Genomic DNA, 25,649 nt, shown 5'->3' with positions numbered 1-25,649 from the left:
TAGGATTTTTTCTTAAAAAAGTATTTTCTCTTAAAAAATCTGCCGCAATCCAAAACTTTATGTCAAATTTGTCAGACTTGGTTGAGATGTATTGCAAGAAAGGACAACAGACTTTGTTTAGAAACAGTTGCTCATCAACAGTAAGATTTTATTACCTCAAATAATCTGGATTTCTTCTTCATCACTGAAACCTGGATTTTAAATGGTGACTCTTCCTGTTTTACTGACTTGGTACCATCAGGTTATTCATTTTTAAACTCTCCGCGGCTGACTCTTCGTGGTGGGGGCATTGCCACTGTCTTTAAAAGTATGTTTTTGTGTCAGAGCCTTACAAAGGGTCCGTTTAGTAGCTTCGAACTGCAACTTTTCAAAGTGTGCAGCTCCCCTTCTTTGTTGTTTGCCGTGGTTTATAGACCTCCTGTATTTAATGATACCTTCATTTCTGAATTCTCTGATCTCCTGGCTGATATTACCCACTCCCATGACAAAGTATTTATTGTTGGTGATTTTAACATTCACGCTTGTTGTCAATCGAAACCTTTGGTTAATGACTTTTTATCACTATTGGACTCGTTTGATTTTATCCAGCATATTAATACGCCAACCCACTCTCTCGGTCATACCCTTGATCTTGTTCTTACTCGTGATATTTCAGTTAATAATATTGATTTATGCGATGTTTCTTTCACTGATCACTTTTCTATAATAATGGATATGAATATTACTGTTGATGTCCCATCTACTATCTGTGCTCGCTTTTTAAATTCTTCTATTATATCCGAATTTAAAACCATATTCTCTAGTCTTGATGTGCATGTCCAAAATAATGGTATCGATGATTCTGTCTTAAACTTTAATTCTTCTTGTAAAACGGTTTTAGACTCAATTACTACACCCAAGATACGCAGTAATAAGGGAAGACCTGCTCCCTGGCTAAATGATGCTACGCGATCGCTGCACCGTGCCTGTCGAGCTGCTGGACAGCGTTGGAAAGAAGATGGACTGATTGTCTCTAAACAGATTTTTAGGACTTCTCTATTCAATTTCCAGGCAGCCGTTAAGAAATCTAAACATGATTTCTTTGCTGATTTAGTATCCCGTCATTCTAAGAATCCTAGGGTCTTATTTAATTCAATTAATGTGGCCATTCACCCTCATTCTGTGATGGGATTAAATAACACTGTTCATTCATGTGAGCAGTTTCTATCATTCTTTGTCAGCAAAATTGATACTATCCGCTGTGGCATTGTTCAAACTGGCTATGAACTTCCTACTGTTAAACAGGGCATTGTCTTAGAATCCTTTGATCTAGTCTCACTTTCACAGTTAAAAAGAACTATTGACACCCTTAAACCAGCTTCCAGCCCTCTTGATATTGTTCCACCACGTCTCTTAGTGGAAGCCTTTGATGTTTTGGGCCCATCTTTACTAGCCATTATCAATGATTCTATAAGTGCGGGGGTTGTACCTTCATTTTTTAAACATTCTGCGGTCCATCCCTGTCTAAAAAAGGCAGAATTAGATCCGGGGTTTTAGCTGGTTTTCACCCAATTTCCCAACTGCCATTTCTGGCTAAAATTCTAGAAAGAATTATTTATAATCAATTGGTCGATCACCTTAACTCCAATAATTTATTTGAGATCTACCAATCTGGCTTTAGGTGTTTTCATGGTGTTGAAACGGCCCTCCTGAAAGTATTCAATGACATCTCTGTTATTACTGACTCAGGTGACGCGGTGGTCCTTCTCCTCCTTGACCTGTGCACTGCCTTTGGCACTATTGACCATGAGATATTGCTGATGCGGCTTGAACATCTTGTGGGGCTTAAAGGGTCTGCTCTTAACTGGTTCAGGTCATATTTAACTGGTAGACACTTTTCAGTGACTTTAAATTCCTCTTTTTCATCTACTGCTCTTCTTAAATGTGGTGTTCCTCAGGGATCCATTTTGGGTCCTATTTTATTCTCTATATATCTTCATCCTATTGGACCTATTTTTAGGAAATTTAACATTGCTTTTCACTGCTATGCTGATGACACACAGGTTTATATTCCTGTCTGCAACTCTGCAATAAATCAACTACACAACTGTCTTTCTGAACTAAGATCCTGGATGGCTAATAATTTTCTTGATCTGAATCAAAATAAAACGGAGGTGCTTATAGTGGGTCCATCAGCTAAAGCCCAAATTGGTCTTGGACTTCTCGACTCTTTCTCTGTCTTTTGCAGACCTCAAGTCCACAATCTTGCTGTAGTCTTTGACAGTAACCTCTCTTTTGAGAAACAAGTAAATTCTGTAGTCAAGAGTTGCTTTTTCCAGCTTTGTCTATTAGGTAAGATCAAGCCTTTTTTTATCTTCTAGGGATCCTAAGAAAGCTACTCATGGTTTTATTTTTTCTCGCCTTGATTACTGCAACTCGCTGTATTCTGGGATTAGCAAATCCCTGAAACACAGGTTACAGTTGGTCCAAAATGCTGCCGCTCGCTTTCTGGTTGGGGCAAGAAAGTATGATTCTGTTTCTCCTATTTTAGCTTCTTTACACTGGCTGCCTGTCAGTTTTTGAATTGATTTTAAAATCTTGTTGCTAGTTTTTAAATCTTTACATGGGCTTGCTCCTGCCTATTTATCTGAATTATGTGTTTTACACCAGCCATCCAGAGTGCTTAGATCTTCTGGTCAGTTGTCTCTTGTTGTCCCTCGTACCAAGTGTAAAACCAAGGGGGACATGGCTTTTGCAGCTGCTGCTCCTCGCCTGTGGAACTCTTTACCTCATCATATATAGGAGTCGCCTACAATTGAACTGTTTAACACAAAATTAATGACTCATTTCTATTCACTTGCATTCCATGACCTTCAGTAATACTGATGGTTTCCTCATTGTGATCGTATAACATCACTTCTATTTATTATTTATATTATTTTTATTTATGTTCATATATTTTTATTTCTATTTATGTTATTTGTTTGTTTTTTTCGTTTTATTCTATTATTGTAAAGCACTTTGGCCACAGCATTCCCATGTTGTTTTAAATGTGCTATACAGTATAAATAAATTGACATTAACATTGACATGTTGCTGTGGGTTGTAACTCAAAACACAGTTCTCAACAAAATGTTGCCAGATGTCCGAGAGCACAGCAAATCTGCTGTTTTTCACATGTTCTACACGGGTGTCTTTGTTGTCAAACTGCAAATGCCACATTATAGTTTGATAGCAGTCACAGGGCATCGTATCTTTGATTGTCGGTAAAACAAATAGTTCTGACCAGGCATTAACCACAGCACTAACTGTGGTCATTGCTGTTCTTGTGAAAGATTGGATATAAACACCATCAACTCAGAGAGGGAGAGGCAAGTTCATTGTACAATGTAAACTTGACTGAGAGAATAAAACTGAAAAAAAAAAAGACTTTTACAAGCAGCAAAAATTTACAATGGGTATTATAGACTCAAATCAAATGCATGTTTTTATTATATAATAGTAATGATAATAGCAGCTTATTTTGCTATTAAGGAAAACATTTGCCAAGTCCCAAGCCAAATATACCTTTTTGACTGGGGCAAAATAAGCATACTTAGAGACATAATCAACCACCACCAATTAAAGGGGGGAAAGTCTGTAATTAAGTCTATGGAAAACAATTCCAATTGACGACTTATAACCAAAATAGGTTGCAATAACCCAAAAGCCAAATCCTGAGAAGATCCAAACAAATTTTGACTCTTTTTAGTTAAAGGAGAGATTTGAGAAGTCATCAAACTAAAATTCTTAACGAAATTATGGTAGCCGTTGGAAAAGCTGACAAATCTTTGTATCAGTTTCAAACTTTCAGGTGATTTCTAATTTAAGATTGTTGTGACTTTAAATTAATCAATGGCCAAATATTTACAAGTTATTTTGTAGACAAGGAATAAAACAAAATCCTGATGGAATTCACATTTCTTTAAATTGACAAAGGGATGATTTTTCTTACAAACGTTATAGTAGTTCTTGTACATGTTGAATGTGAGATTCCAGATTTTTAGAAAAGATGAGTATATCATCAATGTGAACTAGAACAAAGATGCCCACAACATCAAGAGAAATATCATTAATAAAAGATCGGAATTCAGTAGGTGAGTTGGCTAATCCATATGGCATTACCCTAAACTCATATTGTCTGGTAGAAGTACTAAATGCCCCTGTGTCTGCGTGGGTTTTCTCCAGGTACTCTGGTTTCCTCCCACAGTCCAAAGACATGCAGGTTAGGTGAATTGGCAATTCTAAATTGTCCCTTGTGTGTGCTTGGTGTGTAGATGTGTGTGTGTGCGTGCCCTGCCCAGGGTTTGTTTCCTGCCTTGTGCCCTGTGTTGGCTGTGATTGGCTCCAGCAGACCCCCATGACCCTGTAGTTAGGATATAGCGGGTTGGATAATGGATGGATGGATGGATGGATGAAGTATTAAATGCGGTTTTCAGCTCACTCTTATCCCTTATCTATTCTGGTAATAACAGGTATTGAGGGGACTGGGTAAATATTTTTCACTATAACTGTTAAATTCATGGTAATCAATATCTGATCTTAACTCCACATGTTTTATCTCCACAAAAGAAAAATCCTGCACCAGTGGGACTTACCAATGATGCATTAAAACCATTTTGAAGATTTTCTTGAATACATTTTTTCGATAGTGACTCTCTGGTTTAGATAATGTGTATATTTTCTTTCTAGGATGAGAGCATCAAGTAGCTTTCAATAGAACAATCATTTTTTTGATGAGATTGTAACCCTGAACATCAGGTCTTATTAAGAATACATTGAGTAATATTATGTTATATTATTGAGTAATACACTGATATTTCAATAAGTGGGGTCTGAAGAAAGACATTGACAAAATTCTTTTTACATTAAGGGGCTCAACTATTTCATGTTTTTTGTTGCTGCTCTGTAAATGGGTTGTATTTCTGTAACCACAGATTTCCAAGTATTATGAAATTCATTTGAATAATTAAAAAAAAAATGTTATTTTCAGATCAAAAAGCCCCACTTATAAACAGATGGGAGAAGAAATATATTACTAATAGGGTTTCCAACAATAGACAATACTTTTGGTTTGTTTTTCAAAGTAATGCATGTTATCCCTAATTTCCATAATAGAGTGGTTCTAACAACATATTCTGTGGTCCCAGGACCAATTAGAGAGAAATCTTGGTATCATTTATAATACCAGCAACATTTTTTTTACATAAGGCTTGTCTACAAGTGTTCATCCTGCAAACCCTCACAAAGTATGCACACTTCAGTGTTCGTGAAGCTTCTGGCAATTTGGAACAATATGCCCTGTTTCACCACAAGAAAAAAATATAGCTTTTATATTTTGTCACTGCTGCTGTTATAAATTGACAATGTTTTTTTCTGTTTCATTGACTCAGATACCACCTTTTGTCTCAGAAGGACAAGTGAAAAGTCCCCATTTATGTTTACACTCAATTTTTTTTTTTTTTGTGAGCCTGTTGCCCATCTTTTGGCCTAAACCTATTATGTCATCTATAGTTTCACCTACGTTGTGATTGGTGATTTTTTTCATTTATTTCAGTAGATAAACCCTTTTTTAAATAAAGAGACTAGTACAAATTTGTACCACTAGACCTCTGTAGGCAACATTCTAAACTAACTTAGTAATGCATTTTGAGCAAATGACTGTTACTTTGCAAGTTAAAATTCTACGAGGGGCATTCAGTAATTTTTATCTACCTCCTCTCATAATTCAGTAGAAAAGCAACAGGAATATATTGTAGCAGCTCATTCTAATGGCTTATCATCGAGGTAAAGATATCACGTATTTTGGATAAAATTGCAATTTCCCTTTCAGACAAATAAAGCATAATCTATCTAAACCTTAGGTTCTTAGACTATGGCTGTGTGTTGTCTCAGTTTGGGTCGCAAAGAGTTGTGCATCACAATAATACTTAATGGGAATGGGTCATATACGGTTTGAGGAGTGCCTTGCGATGGGTTGCCTCAGGCAGCTGAAGCAAATGCCATTGCTCCTTCACAACCTGTGTCCAAGGGGGAAAATGGTGGAAATTGGGGAAGACACACCCGGATGACAATTGATGGCTATTTTTCATAGGGAGACCCCCTCCCCAGGATGATGATGGCCAGTGATTCTGGGTCTCAAACACACAAAAACTGAAAATTGGGTCATGAGAAAAAAAAAAAGCTCAAGAACAACTGATCTTAACAATGCAGACTCAATCCACTGGGTAAGTATTAGGCTACATGTCAAAAACCATGCAACATTAATTTGGAATGGCACTAAACTTTTTTTGGATCCCTGGAATATCCAGTAGGATTGGGTATTTTTTTTTTTTTTTTTTTTTTTTAACACTACTACAGTCCACAGAAAGTTGGAAATTGGATGAGCAAACTGTTGGGTGCCATTTTTTAATTCTCCTATAATCTGCAGGAGAGAAGTCATGGCATATGACATTATTTATGTATGTCTTTTAATTTTTCCTGCAGCCTGTAAATATCATGTGGCAGACGGCTGGGGCCCTTGCCCAGCCAGGATGCCTTTCTTATGGAATGACCTGGAGAGAAGCAATACTTTTCCTGAAACATGAGAGTGTGACCCCCCTGGATTACATCGGGGCCACGGGCTTGGAAGTTCAACCCTGCTGGGACCCGTGGCCAGCACCAGGGGGTGTCTGGATAATTGCGGAGCCCTGGACGGCAGCATTTCCGCCACACTCGGAAGTGCTGCCAGAAGATAATCCGGGGGCCCCTGGAGTACTTCCGGTTGCCCATGCAGCACTTCTGCCACATCCGGGAATGCTGCTGGAAGATGATGGAACAGCACCTGGAGCACTTCCGGGTGTAGTATAAAAGAGGCCGCCTCATTCCATTCAGAGAGCCAGAGTCGAGAGGAGGACGACAAAGCTTGCGTTGAGGGGTGGAGGTGGCAGAAGAAACAGAAAAGAACTACGAAAGAGAGAAGAGAAAAAGGACTGAGCACTAATTATGGTTGATTGTGCACTGTGCTGTAGAGGCAACTTAAAGTAGAGTGTGTTGCTTAAGAACATGTGGCTCTGTGTCTATCTGTGTTCGGGTTATATTCCACACACAATATACACATCTCATCTTTTACACACCTCATTCATTTTAGTTTTGGTACTGCTACACTAATGTAGATAAACCAGATGTGTGTTAAAAAGCCAGACAAAGTTCACTAACTAAAGGCTGTCAAGTCCAAAACAAAGCCAAAAAATCCACTATTGTCACCACTTCCCAAAATGACAGTGATTAATAAGATGCCATAGATAGTAATACACTGTGTCAATTGTGAGAGCATGTCGTATGCCTTATGGGTGTGCTGATTACACAACGTGGCAGCAGTTTTTAAAGTGGTGGTGGAGATGTCAAAAGACAATGTAGCAGCAAGGGATGAAAACCAGAAAGACGAATGATCAGGCAAAACTAACTAAAGGCTTGAAACAATCATTGTCAGAAAGCAATGTGGCAGATTGAATATCAAAAAATAGAAAAAAAAAAAGAAACATACAATAAAAGAAAAAAAAGAATTGTGTAACCTGAGCCAAAGCCAAAGCAGAGCAATGATTTTAAAACCAGGGATAGAGAAACAAAAATGAATAAAAAGCAAAGGTTTTTGGAAGAATTCAGTCATGGACAAATGTGATGTATATAAAGATAACCATTATAGCTATGACTTAATGACGACATGAGTCGTACGCTTCAGATTGACCCTGCATGGAAACAGCATAACAACCAGCTCAACAAAAGTGCTCAAAATGGTACCACCCATGCAAAAAACAAAATAGTGTCACATGAGAAATGTTAATATTAGCACAATGTTCCTTGACCTTTAAAATACCCAAAATGTAGTTATTTATTAATTTAAACAGACAAGGAAAAAAGATGAGAAACTGAAAAAATTCCTAGTCATGGCAATGGTGACCAACTTTAACACTAGAATTACCAGAGCCTACGAAAAAACTTGTAGATCCGTCCCACCTTAAATCGATTCGCACCTCTCCATCAACGTCTTTTGTCCTGCAAATGTGTCGAAAAGCAGCAAGCAGTCTGCTATCACATTCCCCACCGCCGTACAATTTTCTCAGCTCAAGTCTGTTTACCTGCGTGTCAGTTGCTTAGAGTTGTATAGAGTGAGAAGTCAAGCAAAATGACACCTTTTATAAACACTATATCGTTATTTGGAACACATGCATTTCATGTGTGTTCCGTGTCTACAACAATCTATGTACAGTAAACACATTGTTAAAACAGAAACATTTTTCATGTTTTAGTAATAATTGACAAAATGTAGACATGAAGTGTATAACGTATTAAGCCTGAATTCCAAATATAAAATAAACACTTTCACAAAAGGTACAAATATAATAGAACAAGTGCGCTTCTATTCAAGAATATAACTGCAGAAAGGTGGCACAACGGTATCAACTGTTGACTGGTAATCAAAACTTCACGGGTTCGACCCTGGACGAGTCCGTTTTGAGAAGTGAGTTGCTCTTATTCTTACTGTTTTAGAATAAAAACATACATCTGATTTCAGTCTGTAACAGCCGGTGTAAATGTATGATACTTGTAAAGGTTAGCTTTGTTTTTTTTTTTTTTTTAATTCAGTTTCATTCTCTCAGTCACGTTTACGATCCCACCAAGCCACCTCACGCCCCCCCTCCCAATCTGGCAGTGCTGTTTTCACATAAAGACATGCTATAACAGAGGTAAACTTAGATGATAACGACGGTTCTACATCGGAGCAAGAATGCACATCGCACTTTTGCCATTGCTGTACTTTGTATTTGTACACGGGAAGCTCTGCAGTCTACTTGTGACTTTACGCTGTATGAAGTAAGTAAATAAATAAGGGTAAATAAGTAAATAACATTCGATCTGGCTCTTATATACAAAGTACAGCAACAGCAGCTTCCACCTGCAGTTGATGGAAAGGTGCGAAGCGATTTAAGGTGGGACGGATCTATGAGTTTTTTCGTAGGCTCTGGTAATTCTAGTGTTAAGGGAACACCCGCAAAATATGTCAAATGAACACCAAAACCTAACCATTTCTCTTCTTCCTCCACAAGTGTGATAACTCTAACATTCCTCTGAGCCTTCGAATGGTGTAGGCAATGGAAGAGGTCATACTCAATAGTATCAAATGGGGTTTATCTGATTTTGACCAGAAAACTTGTCACAACTTTCCTGCTTGATCTACAATGGTACATACTCTGAAAACTTCTAGATACGTTTGATTTAATTATGATTCCTCAGTCTTCCTATGAAAGGCTATGGCAAGGTAGTGAAACAGACACTCCAGCAGATAGCTCAAGATAATTCAGATCCAAGAGAGACAGTGCCGATTCCACCTGGCATATGGGCCAAACCCTTGATCTTCCAAAGACATCTGACTGCACATCTGGCCTTCTTTTCTATTTATGATTTTCACAAATTAGATATCATAGTGCTTGGAGACTATCCTGTTTGAGAACCTAAGGGTTGTATCTCTACTGTTGGCTGAAGGTATCTTGTGAGACTATTATCTCCACTGTGCAGTAAAAAGTCTTACAGAAAAGTCTCATACAGTTGGGATTATTAACACCTAATTGAGGCTATGGAAAAAAACTGCCTAGTGCCCAAAGTTCATATTCACAAGTGAGGGTAGAGTCAACTGTAAGACTGACATTGTACCCGTCTGTGGTGGTGAAGCAGGAGCTAAGCGCATCCAAGAAGCTTTTCCTCTTACTGATTAGTCTACATTTCCATTCTGTTCTGTCGTCATAAATTCTGAACACTGACGAATAGAATGAAATTATAAATATAAGCATACAAAACGAGGTTCATATGCAGAGTTCTGCAATATGGGATGACTTTGAAGTAGAACCCCAAACTTTCTTCAACAACAGTACGTGTAACAGGCAGGGCTCATGACATGAAGACCCAGAACATATTGAAATGATATTCATCAGTTGTCCTGGAACATATGCAAAGTCTCCAAGAATTGTTGGACTAGAAGTAATATGAAGTAATACTTAATAAATTAGAGCAAAATAGTCTGTCTAAAGATTATAATCCTTAATATGCATTAATGTGCTTTTAACATGTAATTTCTTGTTTTTAACATGCCTTTCCAATACTGTTATTATATTTGGGGGCACCTGCTATTTATGGAGATCTATAAGATGAGCATCAGAGTGATGCTATGTTTAGCAGTGTTTTTCACTGGGTTACCTCCTTGGAATTACAGTGAAAGTACCTGTGTAGTATATTTAATGGTACTTTTTTGTGATCAAATTTTTATTGAACTTGAACTAAAAATCGTAATGACAACCTTCCTTCCATCCATTCTGTCTTTTCCAAAATTAAAATTAAAAATGGGTAAAATTTGTAAAAATCCAAAAATTGGTTAAGGGGATAAAATGGAGATTGAGTTGACACATATTTGATGAGCTAAATTACAGAAGGGAATATGTCTGTGCAAAACTAAATGGGTGCCAAGATGCTTATCCTCTGAAGGCATGTGAAAAAGGAAGGCAATACTGAAGCCGATTGTAAAATTCTCCTTTTGACATGTAAACCCTCCCTTTAAATGGCTTAGGCCTCCCCTTAACATACCTTTCAGAAGTTATTAATGTGGCATATACATCAGAGTGTATGCTGTGATCTCAATTTGCAGGTTTGTTTAAAATTAAAATAAACAAAAGTAGGAGGTTTTAACTTTTAGCTTCCAGAATGATCAACCTGCCAATATTTGACAGACCCTTTTAGGTATAACACTTTAAATTAGGGCCAAAACATAAAATATGTGTTTAAGAGGCTGCTGCATTTTTTTTTTTGGTTTTTAAAAATTGTAGCAGTCAATTTTGTTACTTTGTCTGTGTCTTGTTGGCATTCTGTAGAGGCAGTTTTTGTATATTGAGTAGTTATATTTTTGTCAATGATGGATCTAGTTAATATATTATCTACCAAATTGCACATATCTAACATAATGAACATTATTTTTGAGATCTGCAATGCATATGTTTTGTTTTTGTTTAATGAAATTCTGTCTTTTATAAACTGTGTTGGTGTACTATGCTCTGGACTTATATGTGGCAGTTCATTTAATAAGAACAATGGGATTTCACTAAACATGAAATAATGTGTTAGAATGAGCTGAAGACCCCCTGTGAGCTTATAATGTGAAAGGATATTGCACTTGTGCAAAGCGACAACAGTTTGCAGAGAAACAGAATCAGGAGATAGCACAAAGAAGTCAGAATTAACGCAGTCTTCATAACCAAGAAGACAATAGCTAAATAACAAGTCCAGGACATGTATTCAGAATTATTAGTGAATTATTAATTTACTGATGTGCAATCCATGTTCTAATAAGGTTACATGGCTAAAAGACTCATACAAAATATGTTTTAATTAAGATGGTACAAAGCAATGGTGCATAATTAAAATCAGACTTTGGAACACACTTTATGAAAGCCATGACAACATAACAGAGAATGACTGCCTATTATCACTATGTAACTTCACCATCTTTAATTAAAAGAGAGACATTTATTTTCTGAATATCACAATTTTAAATTACATGTTTATTATCAAACTTCCATTTACATTTGAATGCATGAGGGAAACATTATCATACTAATGGTAATGCATGGTTCCTGGTTTAAATTAAGGTATAAAGCTTCCACAATACAAATGTACTCCTTTATTTACAACATACACACCGTTCTTCCAACTGAATCACTTTCCTTTCTTCACTGGTTTCAACAATAGCCGTCCATCTCTCTCCTCCACACAAAAACCCAGATCTCTGAGTGCAGAAAGATCTGCCACGCCTTGACTTTTCATTTGCCTTATAATTTCTTGATTCTCTTGGTTATCTTCCAATACATTCCTGATGGTGAATATTGCCCACTGGTTTATAACTGAGATAGCAAGTTAAGGATTTAAGTTTTTATTCATGATGGAAAAAATATATAGATGCAAGGATTAGAAGTTACCTAATAAAATCATGTTTGTACCATAAATCAGGCATTTTAATATGAAAAACATCATGTTTACAAGAATATAACCATGAATGACAAGCAGAAGCATTAGTTATAAGTTGTGTCTTAACATTATATGATTTATTTCAGTAACTAATCCTTTTCTCCAAATCAAGGGAAAACATTCTGCCAAAAGAAGCAGAGCGCTTTAATTACTTACTGTTGTGCAACCACTAGTTGTAATTGCAAACCCAACAGAAAGTACAAAGTTCATGACATCATTAGCAAATAATCAAAAAAGTTACAGACACTGCAAAAAACAACTATGTGCTGCTTGTACTGCACAAATGATCCATTTTTCATTTTCCTGAACCCTTTAAAATCACTTTGGGGTTGCAAAGGGGTGAGACTATTGTAGATGCATCAAGAAAACAGCAGGAATCACACCTGCACATGGAGCTAGTTCATCACAGGTCACCCTCTAAAATGCATTGGATATGGATGTGGGTATGCCACAAAAAACAATATAATTCTTGTAAACAACAAAAGGCAGGTTGATGGCTTACCCTGATGTGGTAAAACATTATTTATTGTAAGCAGTTCTAATCTAAAATGAATATGATTAGTAGTACTCCCATTTTTATCACATTCTGAATCACATGTGAACATATTCTAGCTTGCTTTCAAGAAGATAATGCAGCAGATCAAAGATGATGTATATGTTGTTATGGATGTATTCATAGCATTCTTTGGAAAATGTATTGAAACTAGCCTGATTAGTTCTTGTCTCCTGGATGTTACACTGACTGAGCAGCACACGAGCTAAGCAAATACACACTAGGATGTGGGCAACGAGATGCTGCATGTTCTTTAGCATAAGAGAAAATTTTTCTGTACTCTTTGCACTTGACAATAATAACCTTAAAACCTACACACCACTAACCTTTCACCATCTTAGCCCATAATCACAAAAAATATATCTCCAAATGTAGCAAGTCAATAAGCAAAAGGATAACTAGCAGTACGATTAAATTTTAAATGAAACATTACCTTAAAAAAAGTAAATAAAAACTTAGTAACAGTAATCAGCTGATTTACATAAATTAAACAGATATATATATAATGAGTGTATAGCAATTTGGCTAACAACATATTTTCACGACTGCTATTAATTTGTTAGTACTCTTTATAATCAAGAGAACCAGATAAGTGGGTTATAAGATTGATTAATGGATGTTTTCAAATATAACTGGCAAAAAATCAATATTTATAAAATACTAAGGTTTCTCTGTCACTTTTTGGATTACTTGTGAGCTACTAGGGCTAGAATGTTGATTTTGGTCTTAATCAAAAGCTTATGACCTGATCTGTTCCGGAAATTCTAAATTTTAACGTAGCAGGAGCTTTGTCAAAGTGACCTGTGGTCATGTGTTTGTAATGGTAAATTGATAAGAGACATGACAGAAAGAAAAGGAAGAGCAGCAACATCTGGTCCGTACTAACCCCAACTCTGTTTTCTGTTCTTTTTCCGGTTTTCTGTGGTGGCGATCTGCGTCACTACCACCTAATCAAAGCACCGTAATGTCCCTACATTGATGGATTAAAGACCAGAAGTCCACATGACCGTCATCATCAAGTCCTTACAGGAGAACCCTGAATACAACGAGGACTGATTGATGTCATTTATGTTAGGTAGAATGCCTAGAGGGGGCTGGGAGGTCTCATGGCCTGGAACTCCTGCAGATTTTATTTTTTCTCCAGCCATCTGGAGTGTTTTTGTTGTTTCTGTCCTCCCTGGCCATCGGACCTTACTTTCATTCTATGTTAATCAGTGTTCTCTTATTTTATTCTTATTTTCTCTTTCTTCATCATGTAAAGCATTTTGAGCTACATTATTTGTATGAAAATGTGCTATATACTGTAAATAAATGTTGTTGTTGCTTGGCAAGAAGCAAATTACAGAAGCCAATTATGTGATGAAGAACACAGTAATAGCAATGCCTGCTGAGCTTCAAGCACATCAAAGGAGGTGATCATGTGAAACTGAATAAGCAAACAAGATGCTGAAGCACATGGACAAGCAAGAAGTAATTCTGAATATAGCCTGATACGTTCTGGAAATCTATATACGAGGGGGTCCCCAAAAATAACTGGAATTGAAAAAAAAAATTGTTTATACTTACTGAAACTTTAGTCTCCTTCAAAGTACTCTCCATGTGAATGAATGAACTTGTCCCAACAGTTTTCCTACTGGTGGAAACATTTTTGGAATTGCTAAAGAGGAACGTTGTCCAATGCCTGCAGCGATTTTTCTTTGACTTCCTCCACGGTACAAAAATGCTTTCCTTTAAGTTTTTTTTCATATGCGGGAACAAGAAAATGACGCACAGAGCAAGATCCAGTGACATTTCCAAAAATGTTTCCACCCGTGCATTCATTCACAGGTAGAGTACTTTGAAGGAGACTAAAGTTTCAGTAAGTAAAAGTTATTAAAACAATTTTTTTTTTCAATTCGGCTTATTTTTGGGTACCCCCTTGTATATAAAATGCAAACTTGGGGACACTTTTCTAATGGGCAAAAAAAAAAAAATTTTTATTTTAATGAAAGCATGGTCTCCTTTAAGCCCATCTATTGATAATCCCCCAGGATATGGATATGCATGTTCAGAATTCATAGTCAAATGTTAGTATTATGTTTAATGACCACTAACCAAATAACTTTATTAAACATCAATAGAGGATGGCAAAGCAATCTGTGGTTGTGTGTTTATGGCAAAGTAACTTCAAAATCAACTGATAACCATAATAATGGGATAAAGACAAAAGGACAGCAGCACCATCTGCTGATCAATACACAAACACCACTACTTACCAAAGTTACATTGGCAATGTGATCAGTGTCAAGCTGTATTTTTTTCATATTAAAAACAAGTGAATGTGTAGCCAAAATAGAAAAGTTCTGCTTGCTGTAAAGAGCCACCAGAAGTAATAATATAAATTATTAGTTCTACAGGAGCTGTATCTGTTTAGAAAACATAAGAAGTATTGTTATCTTTTACAGATTTTAATTGCATTTTATTTTAGGATTATAGGTCTGCTTGTTCCACCAGTAAAATATATTGTGAATAGTCTCAACAGATCATTAATTTCTTATATTGCTTGTTGGATATAAATCTAGACAGCTAGTTTTCTGATGGAAACTTCTTCTCTACTAGAAGTTGGAGCCTTATGAAACCTGTGTCTATAATTAGTGATTTTCTCTTATTGTGATTGCCTGCAACTGTTTAGGCTTAAAGTAAAGTTTTCATTTACTGTTTCACAACAGTTGACACTAAACTGTAATCCTTCTGTTACTGAACTTCTCTGACATTTACAAATATTTTTTAAAAACTTATAAAATTTCAAATTATCTTAGTTCATGAACTTTGGTGGAAATCTTGAAACTGTTACACGAAGTAAATATGTATAGCACTATACAACTGTGCCTGCAGATGCAAGCTAGTTTCGAGATGTCTGTTCTTTGCAGACGTGGGGGCTGTACAATTCTGTATTGTGAAAAAAAATTCTGTTTATCTAACAATAGCTTAATAAGACAGCAAAGTAAAGGGATCATTTTCATGATCAGATGAAACAAACTGAACCTTGTTAACAGGGGTTTACAAAGCTACAGTTTGAACTTGTGTGTCTGTTTTCTAAATTTCATGATTTTTTGTTTTCATTTCATTTGGGCAACATTTGCTATTCTGCCAAACTATGAAGTAGAACATGGACTAGCAATTTCTGGATCCGAGCCACATCAAAATAGAGGAAGAAATTTGTTCCACAAACATTTGTCAAAATTAGACTCAAGGCCAACCTAGAACCAAACTAAAATGCAATTATGAAAAAGTGCATGGGCTTTAACATTCTAATTTTTTTATCATAATCATTATTTCTGTAAATTGACTCACTGTTAAGTACCCATATAATTAAAGTCTTACTGACTATGTTAACACTTTAAAGGGACTCATTCTTATTTGAAATACATAGCTTAGCACACTACTTTTATTACATGAGATCTATTTGTGGGGGATTGCAAAGGATGATAAAGGACAAGACAGCCTCTTTGTTCTAGATTAATTACATAAAAAGACATCACCTAATCATCTTTCAGTTCCTAGCCTAATGCCGAAGAGCAATATATGTATTTAATTTGTCTTATGTCTATACATAATACACACCATCTCCATGTTTTATTACTTGAGACATCCTACACGTTTTTTTTAAGCATATAAATTAAGGATTACAAATGTAACATTCACAGTTAATTTTCCACTTTTTATTTTGACAGAAAAACAACGTTAAGTTATATGTTTGAACAGATGTCAGAAATTGAATAAATCATTTAGCAGATTTTCATTCAAATAAAGTCACTTTACCTTCTCCATTTATCCATGCAGGGCAATTAATTTCATAATGTATATCACTTCTGCCTCAAAGGTCCACAGTCTTTGTTGTGCAAATCCCAGCTGATGCAATGCCTGTTGTGGAGTATGCCATGCCTTCCAAGTCTCAATGTTGGTTTCTCTAAGTTTTCTTGTTTTCCTTCAACATTCCTAAAAATGCATGTTAGATTAATGTGCAGTTCTGCTTGTCCAAATGTTGATATAGGTAGGCATGTGCATGAATATGATATGTGATTAAGTCTAAAGTTGGTTCCTACATTAATGTGATCGACTATCTCACTGGCAACTTAAAGAAAAGAATCTAGTCATATACTGTACTAATCAAGAACATCAGAGTAGAGCAATATTTGAATGAAGCATGATATCAGATTAACAGTGCCAGTGAGGTACATCCCTTCAGGCCAACAAGTTCTAGAATGGTTCCAAGGGTATATCTACTTATACAGTATATATATATATATAATATATTAGCCTAGCCAATCTAAAAATTTCTGGCAATGAAAAAGGAGGTCAAAATACAAAGTCAATACTAGCTATTTTGCAAAAACTACAGGACACATTGACATACAGTAGAAATAGTACAGCATCCCAGCTTTTCTGACAACTAGTTAGGTCCAATAATTTTATAGTCATGATGTTTTGAGTGCAAAGGTGAAACTCGATATTAGTTAGGGGTACTAATTAGGACGCTGGCAAGTGACTGAAAACATGTTTAACAATAAATAAAACATACATACAAATACTAAGTTTGAAAAATAAATAAAAAATATACAGTTATTATATGGTATATTTTAGTGAACAACAAATAATTTCAAGTGTTATTTCTGGAACACAAACTATTTTCGGGAACTCACAATATCACCACCTTACTTAGCATTATGTTATTCCTATGGGGAAAAACAATAAGATTCATAGTTATACACAGAGATATCAGACTTTGAGGAAGCAATCATGTTTTTGCAAAAGTTGTGTCATTAAATTTGCTCATAAACTCCTCTATGGCCTCATTTATATGTAACACACTTTGTCTATTTGAAAATAAATACTTCTCTTCAATGGCAGTGTCCTATACAAACAAAGTCATGAATATTACATGAATTGCCTTGTTAGCATGCTGTGACAGGCTAGATAGCCAAGATCAGGCCAAGAGCATCTGAAGTAGGATAGAAGATTAGAGTGAGCCTGATCTAATATTCTCATTACTCCCTTTTAATTCTGTCCAAAGAAGTAAAATTGAACATGGTTTAAACTTAATCCCACTATTACTTTAAGCACTTTTATTGAAGACCCAGCTATACAAGCAGGATCTCTGAAGTTTCCATAGCTACAAGAATAATGCCACAGGCCTGTTTGTTGCAAATCTAAATAGAGGACTAATGCAAATGAAACGACTAGAGAATGCGTTTACCAATGCAGGATAAGTGTTAGCTTTTACAGCTTCTTTGTTTAAATAAAAAGGAAAGCAAAAAATAATCTCATACAAATTCTAAAGGAGGGATTTTTTTAATAAATTAGTTTAAAATTGACAAGTTCCCCAAGAATATACTATGGAAGATAGGTTCTAGTGTGCAGGCATGATAAATATAACTAAGAAAAAATTAATATAAAAGGAGATTAATCTGATAAATAACATTTAATTATCTAATGAACTTTAAATATTGTATCTTAAATTAATAAGTCTTAACCTTTTCTTCATTCAGTTCTATCCACACTTTACATACCACAAAAACAGTAGCTCTTTATCTCTTCCCAAATATGTACTATTTATTCTATTCCAATAAATTATTCAGGTATAAGAAAAACACTTTAGGCAGATTATAATATACTGATGTAGATTACTAATGATAATTCTAGAAAATACTTAAGGTCATAGCTTGAATTAAAAAAATAATTCAGACATTCCATGTATACAGTCTTGGTACCTAGGGATGGTCATTGCTAATGTTAGATCTCATGCTTTAGAATAGAAATGATTTGTCACAAGGTGAACAGGATTGCTTTGCTAGTATTTACAGTGCCTTATATGGTAATATCCATCCATTATAATAATTTAACTTAAATCTCACCAGAAAAAATGCAAAAGACAGCATAAAAGAGCCACCAGAACCATCCACTGTGAAAACGAGCACTCTGGTCTTTTGAATTCTCTTCAAGAGGACCAAGGACCATACAGGTAGTTGTCTGCTTTCAGAGAATATGGTGACAAATAAATATTATTTCATTTTACTACTGATCAACAGCAAGCAAAGGTCCATTTTTATGTGTACTGTAAGTATATTTTAGGGTTTATAAACTACAAAAAGTACACTCCTTTTTGAAGTACTCAACAGACTGCTCTTGATAAAACTCCCTAATCCTAACATACTATACATTGATATTTGCAGTCAAATGATACAGAGCTCATTGCTTTTCTTTTTCCTTGCAATTCAAATAATTGTAAATATAGGTATATCACAGTGGAGGCGTATTCAAATTGTATCTATAGGTTATCTCAGTTGATAAGGTCTTTCTTTCAGATATCCATGCCAACATGACCTTGGACACTGATCTTGGTGAATTATTAGCAGATAAAGTGGCTTGGTCATACAAGTCTTTTTGATCAGCATGATGTGAATAATAGATGATTTTGCTACTTAGTGCCATTAAACTTATATATTTAGACCAATGAGAATGTGAAGCCAAAACATTACTCAATCAGTTTGTCAGTTTAATTTTACATTCTTGAAAGGGCAGTATTATTCATGTACAGCGTCATTCACTGTGTTTCTTACAAACTTAGTCATTTTCCTATTAGGAATTAGCCATTTTTTGTCATAATGAAACATATTAAACTCACTGGTTGCAAAATCACCTCTAGCCCAGAAAAACTGAAAGAAAATAAATTGCAGTCATCACTCTGAACTTCTTTAAATTATACAAACTGAACAATAACTTTAAAACTATAGCTATATAAATGTAATGAATTATTATTATTATTATTATAAGTATTGTCAAAGTTCTAAAACCTGACTGCAACACTATTAATTTTGTTTGAAATCCAAGAATTACCTTCTGCAATTCAGAAAATGACAAACTAATACTGACTGTACAACATTAAGGTGACACTGAAAAGGACCTAATCCCATTACTTGTAATTTTTGCCATTTTTACAACTTTCCCAATACAATTTTGGCTCAAAAAACTCAAAAAATTTTTTTTTATTGTTTCTGATAAATAATTCGATTGCTTTCTGATACCATATAAAACACAGCATATACTCTTTATATTCTGCTGTTGACGGATCATACTTGTTGTTAAGGCTACAACAATACATCTGAGGTGAAGTGAGACCTTTGTTTTTCAAACAACATACAATTTAAATTTAAATTCATACTGTTGAAAATACTCATTATTACTATCAAGTAAGCTGAAACACCTGCTCCTAAATAACATGTAATTTCACAACACAGAAAAACATTACACAAAGAAATGTGTGTCAGCAGTGAGAAAAGTGAACTAGCTATTTTTTAGACAACACATAATATCTACCAAATATTAAACACTAGAGCTTCTTCTTTAAATATGAAACTAGAAAAACAGTGACAGTGTTTTAATGTAAGGGGCCAGAAAATTAAAAGTAATTTTGTAACACAAGTTGTTTTAACACATGCTAACCATCCCAGAGCTTTCTGGTTAACTGCCAGACCAAGACCATGTCTAAACAAAGTATCAGCCAATACCTTAGGAAACCTGATCTGGCAATTTCCCAGGTCAAGACCTCTGCTTCTGTGTCAGTTGTTCAAAATTTAACATATATTATATATATATGTGTGTGTGTGTGTGTGTGTGTGTGTGAGTGTACAATAAGCCTGATGGTTTTCAAAAACAATTGTTAATATTTGTTTTTCTATAAGAGTAGATATTCAAAAAAATTGTGTGTACATAAAAACTGAATTAAAGCATTTTACAGTAGAACAATGGTAAAATATTTTATTATTTTGTTAATTACTTTCTTTGCCTGTGGCAAATAAAATAATTAAGACTTTCAACAATGATACTATAAGGGTTTTCTTTACATTTGCCTACGAATCTGGGTTCTAATTGTTACACGTAAGTCAAGGTAACTGATCACATTTCAAGAAAAAAGTTAATCCAATTTATTAATAAAAAAGACAATTGTATACAGTAATCCCTCGCTATATCGCGCTTCGCCTTTCGCGGCTTCACTCCATTGCGGATTTTATATGTAAGCATATTTAAATATATATCGCGGATTTTTTGCTGGTTCGCGGATTTCTGCGGACAATGGGTCTTTTAATTTCTGGTACATGCTTCCTCAGTTGGTTTGCCCAGTTGATTTCATACAAGGGACGCTATTGGCAGATGGCTGAGAAGCTACCCAGCTTACTTTTCTCTCTCTTGCGCTGACTTTCTCTGATCCTGACGTAGGGGGATTGAGCAGGGGGGCTATTCGCACACCTAGACGATACGGACGCTCGTCTAAAAATGCTGAAAGATTATCTTCATGTTGCTATCTTTTGTGCAGCTGCTTCCTGAAACGACATGTTGCACGGTGCTTCGCATACTTAAAAGCTCGAAGGGCACGTATTGATTTTTGATTGAAAAACAAACTCTGTCTCTCTTTATCTCTCTCTTTGTCTGCTCCTGATGGAGGGGGTGTGAGCTGCCGCCTTCAACAGCTTTGTGCCGCGGTGCTTCGAATACTTAAAAGCCAAACAGCCCTATTGATTTGTTTGCTTTTCTCTCTATCTCTCTGACATGCTCTGCTCCTGACGCGCACTCCTTTGAAGAGGAAGATATGTTTACATTCTTTTAATTGTGAGACAGAACTGTCATCTCTGTCTTGTCATGGAGCACAGTTTAAACTTTTGAAAAAGAGACAAATGTTTGTTTGCAGTGTTTGAATAATGTTCCTGTCTCTCTACAACCTCCTGTGTTTCTGCGCAAATCTGTGACCCAAGCATGACAATATAAAAATAACCATATAAACATATGGTTTCTACTTCGCGGATTTTCTTATTTCGCGGGTGGCTCTGGAACGCAACCCCCGCGATGGAGGAGGGATTACTGTAGTTATTTATATATTAATTGACAAGTGGGAAATGACACAGAGACAAATAAACAAAGGACTCTATATAAATGTAAGTAATATTTTTGTGTGATAGACTTGAGAAATTTATAAGGTATGCTATGTGAAGGAATCCAAAAAAGCCGGGTACAGTCATCCCTCACCTATCGTGGGGGTTACGTTCCAGAGCCCCCCGCGATAGGTGAAAATCCGCGAAGTAGCGACCTATATTTATTTTATTATTTATATATATTTTAAGGCTTTATAAACCCTTCCCACACTCTTATAAACCTTTCTCGCTCTCTTATTAACCTTTCCCACACTCTTATAAACACTTCCTATGCTCTTAAACACTTTCTACACTGTTAAACACTGCAGAGCAACACTACGTGCAACGATCAGACGTCAATGTGTCTGCCACTCGCTTTGTGAAGGGGGCAGCTGAACGCATGCTAAGCAGAAGTGGACTTTGTGCTGCTTCTGCCAAAATGCCTGCTTGTCGCTCTGCGCGTTCTGAAGGAGGAGGAGGAGTGGGGGCAGGGTGTGTGAGGGCTGAACGCACATTTGCTCAAACCCCCCTCCCCTAAGGCGCGATACGCTCCTGCCACTTCGTGTTGTAATGGGGTTGGGGGGGGTCAGCTCAATGCACGCTAAGGAGAAGTGGACTTTGTGCTGGCTTTGTGCTGCTTGTCGCACTGCGTGTCAATTATTTAAAAGCCTGTACAGCAGCTGTTTTCCTGTCTCACTGTCTTGTCTTGCGTTAAGTTAAAATGTTTTATAATAGAGAGATGTTACTCATATCCTTAGCCCAATATTCACATTTGTGTTAACAAAGTGTGTTTTATAAGTTTACATGTGTTTAAAGCATGTGAGATGGGTATTTTAAGGCTTAAACTATAAAAATGTAACTTCCGCGATAGGCAGGCGATCACTTGTATTTAAAAAACCCGCGATACAGTGAAGCCGCAATAGATGAACCGCGATATGGCGAGGGACGACTGTACTACGAGACCTATCGGCAATTTACCTTGGGACAAATAGTGCATTTGATGGTACCACAACTTTTAATACACTCTCCTTTTTTAAAATCATTGATTTGGATTACAGTCAGAAATATGACTACAGACTCGGAAAGTCTTTGCCCTGGGCTGTAACTCAAAACACAATTCTCAACAAAATGTTGGTAGATGTCCAAAATCGCAGCAAATCTGTCGTTTTTCACACATTCTGTACGAGTGTCTTTGTTGTCAAAGTGCAAATGGACCATGAAAGTCTGATAGTGGTCGCGAGACATTGTATCTTTGATTGCTGGTACAACAAATAGTTCTGAGCAGGCATCAACCACAGCACCAACTGTGGTCATTGCTGCTTTTGTGAAAAGAATGGAGATAAACGCCATCAACTCAGAGAGGGAGAGGCAAGTTCGTTTTACCACATGAATGTCACTGACAGAATAAAACTGAATAATAAAAAAAAAGCACTAACTTTTACAAGTACTCTGGGTGTCACAGACTCAAATCAAATGTATGTTTTTATTATATTATTGTAATAATAACAGCAGCACACTACTCAAAACATGGAGCTCAGACTCGAACTTTTGGTTATAACGCAGCGGTTTTTACCTCTGCACCATCCATGAATACATATCAGCTTTGCTGATTGCCATTTGAGCTTCGGTTTTCAACTCACTGACAGCAACATGTAAGTTGAATGATTTTTTTTCTTTGGTTATATTCTTGAATATAAGCGCACATTTATTTGATATTTGAATTAAAGTCTTCACACATTATACACTTCACGTCATTATTAGTATAACATGGAAAAAGTTTTTGTTTCAGTTATGTGTTCAGCATTTCTTGCCTTGCATTTCCTGTCATCCTACATTTACACAGATAGTTGTAGACACGTAACACACGTGAAATGTTTATATTCCAAATAAAGATATATTTTTTACCCTATACAACCCAGACACCTCACACCCAGATAAACACACTTGAGCTTTGAGAATTTTACAACTGACATCAGCACTGTTGGTAGGGGATGGGATAGTAGGCTGCTTGTGCTGATCGACACATTTGCAAAATAAACGTGATGAGGTGAGGTGTGAAGGATTCTAAGGTGGCCAGGGATTATGACTTTTTTGTAGGTTTCAGGGATTCTAATATTAGGTATACTTAACAGCCACTCATACTGATGCCAGCTTAAGCGTTTCTTCTATATATTGCCTGCTGTATTTAAAGTATAATGTTGTATTAACTCTATTTGTATTCATGGTAAAGCATGTTGTTGATATTATACTACTATCGCTAGTATAAATTAGATATGCAGGTAAGAATTACATTGTACGCATGACAGTTCATTTCAGCTTGAGATTAAAAAGGTATTGCAAAACCCATTTCCTCTAAAATAACTAGAGGGAACTTAATGAAAAAATGTAGAAAAAGAAGCAATACTCACTCTGCTAGTTAAACTTACCTGACACCATATTTTCTAATCTAACTAATAAAATCTAATGCTTAGACAGCAGAAATTGGCCATGATCTAATGTATTTTTCACTGTATTGTCTTTCTTGATGAATTACTCATACCCTCATCTTCCGTGCCTATTATTCTAAACATACTTTACAAATACAGGGACATTCACAATGATGAAAACTGAATATATTATCCCAGAAATTGTTGTTCATTCAAACACTTTTGGATGAAGTTTTATTTCCTTAAGGTAAGTTTTGAACATGCCTTTTAGATACTGTATATACATTCATTTTTACATTTAGTATCACAAATGTTTTCAGAAATAAGTAAGAATGAGTGGAAGACAAAAGAGGAAATGCATAACATGTTGCGGATACAAAAAGGCTACATAATAATTTGCTACAAATAAATAATCACAATGCAGCACCATTGCCATGTTCATATCATTACCTCAGACTATAAACTGAAATTTATTTAAAATGAGATAGACATACATTTGTATTAAAGTGTAACAAGTCACAAGGCTTTACACATCATTATTTATCTCTTTATTTTTCACTTAAAAATATACTGACATAGAAATGTCTGTTAATTTAGGCTTCTAGAGTTAAACAATTTATTAAAACATTTTTTTGACAACATATTTAAAAAAAAACAAAACAAAAACATTATAAATCCAATTAATATAAGACGCTAAATACATTTTTGCTCTGAATTTAGACATAATCTAAGGTCAGTTTTTAGAATAGTATTTCTGATAATAAACACAAGCTGTACTTAATGGAAAAACACACTTAGTTAGCTCAACTGTTAAAATTAATGAATGGCCTAAACAAGATAAATATGTAACAAATGGAATTGTTTCAAGGATTAAAATTCCTGCACCTATGGTTTTCTTATGAATGACAATTTTTACTGTCCCTTTCACATTTCAGCTGAAACTGATTCTTCCTTGTTAAGTGGGTCTCCTGTAAAAATACTTTCTCTGCCTTTAAGGATGTGAGTTGTGAGACGAGAACATGTTTTTTTCTCTTAAGCTCAAGTGTGAGGCCCTAAATGCCCCACCTTTCGCTATTTATTGATAGATCAGAATTATACTATTTCTGTATTCTAGGAAATATTTTAAATTTTAGATCTAAAGAGGAAGATATTTTAGATTTCAACTTTGCCATTAAGTTTGCATTTTCATTATCAGGCTTTGTGATCAGTTAACTAACCATTAAGCTCCTAACCAAGCAAGGGAAAAAGACAAACAATTTTGACTAGCTCTTTGCTTTCCCCTCCACTAAACTTTTAGTGTAGGACTGTGAAGGGAGATGTAGAATAACATGGTAGTGGAGAACCTATACAAATCTAAATTTAGTTTGGCTAATGTATATGCACCAAATATAGGCAACCAACAATTCATACTTAATGTTTTCACAATGGTTTCCAGTATGAACACTCATAAATATATATAAAAAAAAGAGACTTTAATTATGTATTAAATTCAGACTTAGATAAAGATAGTATCTTTGACAATTTCAAGTATAACATCAAAAACCATGATTTCACAGTTTATTACAAATCAATCTACCTGGTCCATTGAGATTTCTATAACCAAATAAAAAAGAAAATTCTTTCTTCTCATCAGTACTATACATTATAGTTACTCAAGAA

At 35.5% G+C, this 25,649-nt stretch overlaps 1 protein-coding gene across 1 annotated transcript in view; it reads right to left on the bottom strand.

Annotated features, from left to right (window-relative positions):
* Nucleotides 1–11,343: 11,343 nt before the first annotated feature.
* atxn10 (ataxin 10) overlaps nucleotides 11,344–25,649 on the bottom strand; it is a 197,018-nt gene continuing 182,712 nt past the window's right edge. The window contains exon 11 of the mRNA XM_028804614.2: nucleotides 11,344–11,942. Within this exon, the coding sequence (XP_028660447.1) occupies nucleotides 11,758–11,942 (185 nt within the window). The 3' untranslated portion in view covers nucleotides 11,344–11,757. The remainder of the gene's footprint in view (nucleotides 11,943–25,649) is intronic.

This window comes from Erpetoichthys calabaricus, chromosome 1, assembly GCF_900747795.2.
Source record: "Erpetoichthys calabaricus chromosome 1, fErpCal1.3, whole genome shotgun sequence".
NCBI classification, from domain to species: Eukaryota; Metazoa; Chordata; class Cladistia; order Polypteriformes; family Polypteridae; genus Erpetoichthys; species Erpetoichthys calabaricus.
This window is presented reverse-complemented; position numbering and strand designations above follow the sequence as displayed.